Raw genomic sequence first — 12,068 nt, forward strand, 5'->3', positions numbered from 1 at the left:
ACTACAATTTTTTCAATAATTGTTTTAATAAATGGGAGATTTGACAGCAGTCTGTAATTGCAAAGACTCTCACGGTCGAGGTTGGGTCTTTTGAGTAGGGGTCGAATAACGGCTGTCTTGAAAGCTGCAAGTACAGCGGCGAAGGAGAGTGATACATTTATAATATGTAAGATTGAAGGTCCTAAGATTAAAAAAAGCTCTTTAACGAGTTTCCCAGGAAGAGGGTCAAGAGCAAGCACATTGTCTGTTTGCCGCACTAACCGTTTTGTGAGTCAATCATGGGATACGTCCTCAAAATGAGAGAGGGTAGCCGGTCGGGTATCCTGAATGGTGCCCATATTAGTTTCAGTAATCGAAGAATTCAATGAGACATGGTGTCCTTAATCTCATTCCTAAAGAGCACAAATCCTATGTTAAAAATTGCATGAAATCATCAACTGAAAAGGAGGAGGAGTTGGAAGTAGGCTGCTTTTGGGTTAGTATCGCTACTATATCAAATCATTATTTGCTGTAGGTGTAGAGCTGCTCCACTGTTCCACGGCGGTGACAAAAACCACACTGCTCCTCCTGAAACCGAGATTCGACTTCCCGACGGGCCCTCCTCCTGAGCACCCCTGAATAAACCTTACCAGGGAGGCTGAGGTGTGTGATTCCCTGTAGTTAGAATCCAGAGGCACTGTACCCGATGTTCACGCGATGTTGCAGAGGCATGTCAACCAGGACAGCTCCACAACATCCAGAGATTTTAGGAAATCTGGGAGAATATTATCCACCCCCTTGCCTTTGACACCGAAGAGCTTTTTAACCACCTCGGTGACCTCAACCCCAGAGATGGGAGAGCCCGCCTCAGAGAACCCAGACTCTGCTTCCTCACGGGAAGGCGTGTCAGTGGAATTGAGGAGTTCTTCGGAGGATTTTCCCCACCGACTCACTACGTCTCGAGTCAAGGTCAGCAGCGCCCCGACCCCACTATACACAGTGTTGATGGTGCACTGCTTCTACCTCCGCCGGATGGTGGACCAGAATTTCCTGAAAGCCGTCAGAGCTTTCTCCATAGCTTCACCTAACTCCTCCCAAGCCTGGGTTTTGGCCTCAGCTTCCATCAAAGCTGCATTCCACTTGGCCAGCCAGTACTCATCAGCTGCCTCAGGAGTCACACAAACCAAAAAGGCCCGATAGGACTCCTTCAGGTTGACGGCATCCCTCACCGCTGGTGTCCAACGTGTTTGGGGGTTGCCACCATGACAGGCACCGACAACCTTACGGCCAGAGCTCTGGTCGGCCGCCTCAGCAATGGAGGCGCGGAACATGGTCCACTCGGACTCAATGTCCCCACCTCCCCCGGTAGGTGAGCAAAGTTCTGTCGGAGGTGTGAGTTGAAACTCCTTCTGACAGGGGATTCTGCCAGAAGTTCCCAGCAGACCCCCACATAACGTTTGGGCCTGCCAGGTTGGAGTGGCATGTTCCCCCACCATCGGAGCCAACACATCACCAGGTGGTGAGCCGCAAGTCTGATGACACGACCACAATGTCGATCATTGAACTACGGGCTAAGCTGTCCTGGTGCTAAGTGCACGTATGGACACCCTTAAGCTTGAACATGGTGTTCGTTATGGACAATCCTTGATGAGCACAGAAGTCCAATAACGGAACACCATTCAGGTTCTGATTGGGGAGGCCGTTCCCCACAACCACGCCATTCCCGGTCTCACTTTCAATGCCCACGTGAGCATTGAATTCCCCCAGCAGAATAATGGAGTCCCCAGCAGGATTGCTCTCCAGCACCCCCTCCAAGGAGACCGAAAATAGTGGGTACGCTGAAGTGGAAGAGAGTCCAAACCCTCTCGAGAGGACTGGTTCCAGAGCCCAAGCTGTGTGTGGAGGCGAGCCCGACTATATCTAGTCGGAACTTCTCGACCTCACATATCCAGCTCGGGCTCCTTCCTGCCAGAGAGGTGACGTTTCACGTCCCTAGTGCCAGCTTCTGTAGCCGCGGATCGGATTGCCAAAGTCACTGCCTTCGGCCACTGCACACTTCACCCGACCCCTATGGTCCCTCCCACAGAGGGTGAACCCATGGGAAGGGGGACCCACATTACCCTTTCGGGCTGTGCCCGGCTGGGTCCCATGGGTGCAGGCCGCTTGTCTTTGAGCCCCAACTCCAGGCCTAGCTCCAGAGGGGGGCTCCGGTGACCCGTGTCCGGGCAAGCGAAAACGTTTTCCAGTATTTTTACGCATCCGAGGAGTCTTTTGAGCCTTGCTTTGTCTGGTCCCTCACCTAGGACCTGTTTGCCATGGGTGACCCTGCCAGGGGCATAAAGCCCCAAACAACTTGGCTCCTCGGATCATTGGGACACACAATCCTCTCCACCATAATAAGGTGATGGCTCAAGGAGAGGAAACATTTTATCAATATTAATATTTAGAGGTTATTCAATACCTTTGAAGTTTTACGTCAACTATGCATATTATTCAGGATTGTTTCCATATAATGTAGTACATTGTGATAACATACAATGGTTAAATAATACCATTTTCCAGTGGATTTACAGCTTCCTGACGGGCAGGACACAGCAGGTGAGGCTGGGGGACACCAACTCATCTACACGCACTACCAGGACTTGGGCGCCCTAACGTTGTGTCCTCTCTCCGCTGCTCTTCTCTCTCTACACAAACGACTGCACCTCAACCCACCCGGCTGTCAAACTCCCGAAGTTTGCAGACGACACCACAGTCATCGGCCTCATCAAAGTCAGTGACGAGGCTGCGTATCGACAGGAAGTGGAGGGGCTGGAGCTGCGGTGTGCCCGACGCAACCTGGAGCTGAACACGCTCAGGACTTCTACACAGCAGTCATCGAAGCTGTCCAGTGTTCATACATCACTGTCTGTTTTGGTGCTGCCACAAAAAAGGAAAAACGCCAACTGCAACGGACAATCAAAACTGCTGAAAAGATTGTTGGTAACGCCCTACCCACCCGTGAGGACTTGCACGCTGCCAGAACTAAGACAAGAGCATGCAAAATCCTCTTGGACCCTCCACCTCCTGGTCCCAACCTCTTCCAGCTCCTTCCCTCAGGTAAGCAGTATTGATCAATGCAAACTAAAACAACCAGACATTACAACACCTTCTTCCTTCTTGCCATTAACTAACCATTGTAACATACTGCCAATTTACTGGACACTCATGTGCTTGAGAAGTATCTGCACCATTGGCAAAATTGACATTGTCCCAGATTATCGCACTACTAGTCACAAATCTCTGCGCCATTTGCACAATGCTCACTACACCAGACTATTGTTCTATTAGTCATTTCAAATTGCACTTATTGCTAGCAGACTCGGCATCATTTTGCACAATTGTCAAAAAAAATAATAACAATAATTACCAGATTACTGGCCTTATTGAACCTTTTATTGCTCAGTAAATGTTTTTTTTTTTTTAGTGTCTTTATGTCTCAAAAGTGTTCTCTGTCAATTGACTGTCTGTTGTCGTAATAGAGCGGCTCCAATTACCGGCGACAAATTCCTTGTGTGTTTTTGACATACTTGCCAAATAAAGATGTTTCTGATCAGTCAAAAGCGTGACAGGAGTTTCTTGTTTATTTCTTTCTTTTGAGAATGTTGCACATTTGTACTAAATAGTGATCAGCACTAGTACTCATCACTATAGTGAAGCAGGTTAGTTAAAAAATATACAGGAATTGTTCAGTTTGTGATAAAAGCATGGAATTTGGTACACATATAGCCAAAGGCATTCCCAAAAGATGTGGATATGGAGGCATGATTTTTCAACATGACACCCATTTTTCAAAATGGCCACCAACAACTGTTTTCCTGATTAATTATAATGTGATATTTAAGACTAAATTAGGTGGACGATTGGTTAGAGCGTCTGCCTCACAGTTCTGAGGACGGGGGTTCAATCCCCAGCCCTGCCTGTGAGTTTGCATGTTCTCCCCATGCCTGCGTGGGTTTTCTCTGGGCACTCCGGTTTCCTCCTGCATCCCAAAAACATGCATGGTAGGTTCATTGAAGACTCTAAATTGCCCGTAGGTGAACACATTTTGGGTGTGAGAGTTGAACACTGTACTAACATATTGGTAGCCCATAAATGGGTGGGGAAAAATTACTGTTCTGCTGCAGACTGAGAGGAACGAGGTTGATTCTCCAATAGGTCAGTTTCTTCTGGCTCAGAGTTGTCTTCTGGTTCTGGTGTCTCAAACATTAGGCTTAAGAAAATTGCTATACAACGTAGCATCCATTTTCCAGGTTGTAGAATGGTATTTGATTGACACTTAACAGTTGAATGGGGTGTGGTTTCAATGCATTCGTCAGGCTTGCCCACAGGATTTGACAGCAGAGACCATTTTGATTTTTCATGATTTTGAAGCCTTGTTTTATATACTTGGTGAGATTTTTAATAATTCAAATTTGGCAGGGTTGTTTTCAACACTCTTTTCTGTGGTATGTCAAATTTACACACCATATTTTTGCTTTACAAGTACTTTTTGGGAAAATGAAAAAGAAAAAAAAACAAGAAGAGTGAAGACACTTGCAGCAATACCCCTCAGAAGAGCCCTGGACACTGTTGTACTCATTAGGGTCGAGGGTGAGCTGGAGCCTATCCCAGCTGACTTTGAGCAAGAGGTGGGTTACACGCTGGCCTGGTCACCAGCCAAATGCCAGGGCACATTTGTTAGACAAACAAACATTCACACGTACTGTACTGTATGGGAAATTTAGAATCTTCAAAGAACCTAACAGGCATCTTTTTGGAATGTGGGCGGAAGCCCAAGTACGCAGAGAAAACCCACGCAAGCACGAGGAGAACATGCAAACCTTTTGACAGAAAGTATCCATAAACCTACAGTTCTAAATTTAGGGATTAGTATTTGGTATCTGTGTGTGCAGCAATAAAAAAAAAATCACGTAATTATTCCCATGAGGAGAAGGGACAAGGACCCAGCAGGGTGCATAGACACAGAACCGAACTGAATGAGGTAGAGCAGCAGAAACAGCACCACACGCTTTTAAAAAAGACTAAATTGAGGCAGTGAGATGATGGTAGTGGATTCTGACAATATAACTGAAGCTGTTTTGGGGGACTTTTTAGCAAATGAGAATTTCATGTTTCAGTCCTTTTTGTCGATATACTGTCCACTATAGTCAAAGGAAACAGTCTGAATTACTGCTACTTTGAAATCTTGCATGGTTTACTGCCGTTTGGAATAAAAATCATATCCGTGTGTATTTGTTGACGAGTTGGCCAAGAGAAGTTAGTTATGGAGTCGATATTCACATTCGACCTTCACTTCCATTACTAGTTACCGAATGTATTGTGACCTACTGGTTGAAAATCTTAGCATGCTCAAAGATTGCATCTCATCTGAGTGTTTCCTACATTGAAAACTGTTTGGTACCAATTGTCTGTTCATAATGCAAGATCTAACTAACTTCCCGCTGGAGGAAATGGAACCAGAAATAATGTTCAAAAGCTAAAGAGAACCTTTGAATTTACACATTAAAAACACCAAAAACAGTTATATTGTCATGTCTTACACATTAGTTGATAATTTTAACATTGAATCAGTTTGTAGAATGTCTGCATACAGCTCTAAATAGTAACATTAGCACTTAAAGGTCAGAGGACAAAGATTTCAAAATTTTGCTTGATAACTCTAGAATCCCTTTATAAACCACATCTGCCATTTTGAAGTGATTATATGGCAGATATACAAGAATTATTTTGATAAATATGATGCAGAATGCACCTTCCGGTCTCGTCTCTTTCCGGCGCTGTGACGTCACACAAGCCAAACATCCTGTTCATTCGGCGTTGTGTACTATTGTTCCGTGCTGTTGTTCCCGTCCTTGTATATTTGTTGTCGTATGATTTAACAATGTCACGATGGTTTATTGTGTGGCATTTGGTTGTACAAATGGTTCAGGCAGCGGCAAGATTTTTTTGGGGGGGGTTTTCCAAGTGAAGAAGGAATACGTGACCAGTGGATAGTGATGGTCACTCGAAAGGGAAGAAACGTGGTCAGATATGGGTGCCTAGCAAGCATTCCAAATTGGCGTGTTTTGAGAAAGCATTGGATACACAGGTGTAGTTAGGCAGAGGCTGAAACCAGCTGCGGTGCCAACTATTTTTCCTACGGCCATCGGGACCTCCACCGGCAGCAAGAGAACTAAATCTCGCAGCCGCCACGATGCACCAGCGAAGCGGCGCAGACGAGGTGAGCATTTTCCTTGTATATACCTACGACTGGTAGGTATTATGGTTACTATGCACTGGGGAGTAGGAAAAAGACCCACGCAGTAGTTTTCAGTGCTGACGTCTGTACTTTTGCCTATATGACAAGCCAACAGACACACGGCAAAGACTGTGTGCGGCGTGTTATAACGCAACTCGAACGAAGGGCACACAATATATAGGAATACTGCATCCTATGTAAAAGCTTGTGCCATGTCACTGAAGCATATATGAATATATAATGCGTATAGTCGTGCTAAAAAATATTGGCACCCCTGGGGTGGCATTATTTCAAGCCATGACTGTATAAAAAGACATGGTTTTGACATACCGTCACATCGGTATGTCCACTCTTTGGCCACTCTTTTTCTGTTTTACAGCTGCTACTTGGCTGCTCGTCGTCGTCACTGTCAGGTTTCGACCTCCTGTTCGGCTCAAACATGTACGCTTTGACGATGCCAATTTCAGTTGGGTGCTCCTGTATGTCGAAATCCTCCTCCTCCACATATTTCAACACGTTGCTCACTATTGCGTACAGTGTGTAGTGCACTGTGTTTGTCAATTGCAACGTCACTTCCGGTAGCCCTTGCGGTGGATAGAGTAACCACACTCCGGTGTCTTGAGCTTCGGGTATGTTCGGGGAGGACTCAATATGCGTCATAAAAAACACATTTTTACCTAAACTATGGTTGAAAACTTGCTGGAAGTTACGTGCATGTATTACATAACATATAAACAACGCAAATATGAATTTTAACTGAGCCCATAACATCTTTGTCATCTGACCTTTAAATGAGCACAAACAGCATGAGAGGTATCGAGGATGGTGTATTAACATTATAGATCATGAAAGGGGTTGAGATTCTAGATTGCCAAGGCAACACGAGAAATGCTATTCTTGTATTAAGAGGCTGTTTGCAATCAAAATGTAATATTTTAAGGTACAGTTATTTATATTGTAACTTTAAATTTATATTTTTCCTCACATGCTATATTGCCCCTCCTCATTTCTTGTGCATATGTTTAACCGGAGAATTGACACCTGGCTAAAATGGACATTTTAACCAACTTTGTGCTCCCGACTCACCTGGTTATATAGCGCACAGACATGTAGGGCAGAGTTTCCTGAGGCATTCTGAGCACTCATGTCTGCTCCATAGAACAGTAGATGCTCCAGGTGCTGCACATGTCCATGTCGGCAGGCCTGCAAACACAAGGTAGCAGCACACAACCTTTAACTCCGACAGAAGAAAGCGGATGTTGCAGTACCATGCATTTAACACTAGATGCCAATGTGCTACAAATGAGATAAGATTAAGAATGTGGAGAAACGGTATACCCTCAGTTTGAATCCAGCCACTTAAAAAAAAGGAGGAACACATGAGCGTGAGCAGGAGATTAAAGGCATTAGATGAAGTCTAAATACGATAAAATGCACCAATCAGAAGAAGAAGAAGAAAAAAGGGATTCTGTGTAAAACAACAAGGAATTGCATTTGTTTAGAAGAGCACCGGAAATGCTGAAATGTCCAAAGCAACAGAATCACGAGGGCCCTCTTCGGATTCTCCAATCTCCTAACCTTAATGCCACCTTTCCTTAACCTTTGCAGTAATACGTCACCGGGTCAAGGAGACGTGAAAAGGTGCCTCCTTTCGAACATAGGAAAGGACAGCACTGAGGAGTCTTTTAAAATAATCCACAGATTCTACCCATGTAAAATATTTCTACAACAATTAAAAATATATAGATAGGTATACTAAAATGAAGACAAGCAATATATTAGGACCAATAGACACGGTGAAAGATATTAAAACTTTGAATCTATGTCTTTTTGTAATATGATTATTTGCCTTTTTGCCACTGATCATATGTCACCCCCTGGCGATTGTGTTTGTATGTTGTTTTCTGAATAAATATGAAAAAAAAAAGCTTGGTTTTTTTGGTCCTTTTTCTCTTTAACTGGAAGTTTTATCCCTCACAGATGTTTCCGTATTTTATGTTTTGTGTTTACAGCTGTTTTTTTTTTTTTTTTTTTGTATGGCTAGCCTATATTATTAATCTTAAAATTATTGAGGCACATTTTATATTATTGTTGTTATTGTTCACTGGGACTGTATTCTTGATGCATTTTTGTTTACTTGTTCTGGTATGTTCTTTTTCTTTTATTCAGATAAAGGTTTTATGTAATTATTTTTAAAGTCTCTAACGTGACATTCAAGCGTCTTTGTGAAGTTTGTAAACCTTGTCGGTGGTCTCTTGCTTTAAATATTGCTGTTGTACTGCTGTACAGGATTGTTTCCTTTCCTATCGGAAAGGTTGCAAAGGAGTACCGGTAACCTATGCTAAAGGTGGATTAAAGGTGGCATTGAGGCAACTTTCCTAAGCATTTTGTAGAATTTGAAAGGCCACTCCTCCAAGTACTTCCAGTTCATCTCGCTTGGATAGGAAAGGAAAGTTCTTAAGTAAAAACGAGATTCCGAAGAGGGCCGTTGTTTGTTTGGCCCAAAATATACTGAAATACAGCAATATAAAAGAAAGAGGTGTAAATTGCTAGATTTAAAATGTAATCAAAGTTGCACAATCCACCACATACATTACAGTAAGAAATCAGAATGATTTCAAGGGATCCCTCATCATACATTAGCTATATATAATTATAACTTGAGTGCTTGCTGGTGAAATAAAAGTTATGATTTCCAGAATGGTGCAACAAGGACATTGATATGCTGTACATAGTTACACATGCAATATTTTCTGAGTAAGTCAATTGACTGGGAGTCACACCATAAGGAAAAATGAAATCTTTAAAGAAGAATCTGTCATGTTATACATTTACTTTCAACAACATATATAATTACTTTTTACGTCACATCTTTTTCCTTTATTTAATATCTTTTGACATATTTTGGTAAGTGTTATTTTTTATCATCGTATTTTTGTAGTTGTTTGCAAGTCTGTATGTTTGCAAGGAGGCTACTTTTTTGGCGAATGATACAAGAAACAAAGACTAATGATGAATGATTTTATTGAGATCAAACAGTAAAAGCAAAATCAATTTTTCAAGCCTCAGCGTTGTCTTGCACATGGGTCACCCAACGTTTTATAAAAAAAAAAAACTGGGAGGTATTTGAAAAAATCGTACTATGGAACAAAAAAAACAAATCATATAGCAGGGGGGAAAACAAAACACTGATGAAAAAAAATAGACATTTACTTTTTTTTCTTTTACTAATTACTGACCAAAATAAATAATAAAAGACATCAAATAAAGTAAATGTATAACATCACGGATCCTCCTTCGAAGCAGAGGCATTGTAATTTTCCTAATGGTGCGACAGAAAATACTGCATGAGTAAATGTGTAGAATCACACTGTACATCAAGGTCATGCTTGGCCAAAGTAACTCCATAGGGTCATAGAAATATGGCAGTTCTTCTCCAACCTGTCATGATCTGTGCCCTGCAGTTCCTCTTTGGAGCTTGGGTGGCGCAACAATATGGGTCTCTTTTCCCTCTCGCTCCAGCAATAATCACCCCCTCGCCCGCGCACCTGATCTCCATCAGCAGTCATCATTGCCTGCATTTAAGCCTTCCACATCCAGGGATCCAACGCCAGAGTATTCAACCTCATCCGTGGTACACAGGCCAACTCTCGAGATTCCTTCCCTTGTGTTGGATTGATTACTTGACTACCCGCATTTGTACTAATAATAACGGTGTCCTCCGTGATATGGTCAACCGGTTCGTCTTTGTGATTTTCATCTTCTCCCGCTCTCCCGAAGAACATCGCCAACATGTGCGCCAAGCCCTTCAACGACTACTTGAGAACCACCTCTTTGTGAAACCTGAAAAGTGTGAATTCCACCTCTCCTCCGTACACTTCCTGGGATACATCATTCAGTTTTTGGTGGACAGGGAGGGGTATGGTCTGGAGGAACATTCTTGGAACTCTCACAGGCTTATATTGTATGACTCATTGATTAAGGATTTTTATGCGGCCCACCCTGAGAAGCATTAAGGTCATGCTTGGCCAAAGTAACTACATAGGGTCATAGAAATATGGCAGTTCTTCTCCAACCTGTCATGATCTGTGCCCTGCAATTCCTCTTTGGAGCTTGGGTGGCGCTTTGTGCCTCTCTTTTCCCTCACTCTCCAGCAATCATTACCACCTAGCCCGCGCACCTGTTCTCAATCAGCACTCATCACTGCCTGCATTTAAGCGTGTCAGATCCAGGGATACAACACCAGAGTAGTCACACTCGTTCGTAGTACACAGGCCGACTCTCGTGATTCCTTCTCTTGTGTTTGATTGATTACTTGGCTACCCACATTTGTATTGATCCTCTTGTGTTCTCCTCCGCCTCCAGTGTTCCTCCCGTGTTTCCCACTTCGCTGCCCGCTCCAGCCACGCTGTCAAGCTCTTCACCTGCACAAGCTCCAGCTTCCTGCAAGTTGCTTGTTCCGACGGACAACCGTATCACGACTTGGGTATACAAACCATGAGCTACCCCCAAATAAAGCACTCATCTACTTCCTGCGCCTCCGTGTGCTTTTGGGTCCAGTCCGTTACCATGCATTTACTAATCGTGACACAACCAGTGGAAAAGGTTGGACAAATTGTATGGGTATTAAATGGAGTTTAATACAGGCATAATACAGGCAGTCCTTTTTTTTTTTGGAAAGATTTTCATCTTGGTCATCACTAGATACAAACTGCTTGAAAGTCATTCATAATTAAGGCAAAATGTAAAATGTTGTGCCACCACAATGTTAACATTTTGCATCTAACAGAATTCCAAATTGAGATAAAAAGTTAAAGCTAGCTGGACCCGCCTACAATGTTACCTAAAGGTTTACGTTTAAATTCAGTTATTTACTTTGTTTAATAATGGTCAATAAATGTGAATAAAAACATTATAAACACTGATATTGCCATGCTATTTGCAATATGTGATGCATACACATAGTTCTGAACATTGTATAACCAGCCTAAAAGCTGATCATTACTGTGTCAGAAGTGGGACAGATTGGGGAAGGCAAAGAATTTGGAAGTGAACACAGTGAGTGCGATATGCACAGTCTGATAAAACTGATGGTCTAAACACAGACAAGCACACGCACACACACCTACACCCACACACCCACACACACACACACACACACACACACACACACAAACACAGTGTGGAGATGCGCATTGTGTTGTCATAGCTGCAGGGCGAGTTGCCCAACATGACTTTTATCTTAGGTGGGTAGCAGCTGCCACAATGCGTGTCTATGTGGTTTCATACTGCCTTCCCAAATCAAACTACTCTAAATAACTAAACAGCCCAAATTCCCTCTGTGAAAATGAGTGCAGCTGGTGAATCTCGTGGTGTGCTTGTGTGTACCTGATGAATTTCATGCCATCCATTCTCATCCTGGCAGCACACAGAGGCGTGATGATTCAAAAGGAGCTCACCGCAACCTGGGTCTCCCCCCACAATCACGCTGTGATACAAAGGAGTCAGACCACGGCTGTCCTTGTAGTCTGGAGATGCCCCCAGCTCCAACAGTGTCTGCAAAATGGGTGCATGTGGTGGTGTAAGTGGGGAGTCCAAAACAAAAAGGTTATCTGACTTATTGAGCAAGCTATGTCAACCATTCCATTTCCTGACTACGTCATGACTCCAAATTACTAATTGACATCGTTGTGTTTTTAAGTGTAAATAATTGTGGCAACCATGTACAGTGTATAACAGAAAAACGTTTTTATATTCGAACTTCTCTTTCAACAGCACAGACAACAAAAATCATGCATGATTCCTTAGA

The 12,068-nt window shown here is 43.2% G+C and overlaps 1 protein-coding gene across 3 annotated transcripts in view; it reads right to left on the reverse strand.

Moving 5' to 3' along the window:
- Positions 1-12,068, reverse strand: part of LOC133395980 (SH3 and multiple ankyrin repeat domains protein 2-like) — a 304,904-nt gene that overhangs the window by 204,063 nt on the left and 88,773 nt on the right. For all 3 annotated transcript variants that reach the window (XM_061665354.1, XM_061665346.1, XM_061665361.1), the window contains exons 7-8: positions 11,648-11,815; positions 7,346-7,462 (exon numbers count right to left, since the gene is read on the reverse strand). In XM_061665354.1, coding sequence (XP_061521338.1) covers positions 7,346-7,462; positions 11,648-11,815 — 285 coding nt within the window. The remainder of the gene's footprint in view (positions 1-7,345; positions 7,463-11,647; positions 11,816-12,068) is intronic.

Source organism: Phycodurus eques, chromosome 2 (genome assembly GCF_024500275.1).
Source record: "Phycodurus eques isolate BA_2022a chromosome 2, UOR_Pequ_1.1, whole genome shotgun sequence".
Classification (NCBI taxonomy): domain Eukaryota; kingdom Metazoa; phylum Chordata; class Actinopteri; order Syngnathiformes; family Syngnathidae; genus Phycodurus; species Phycodurus eques.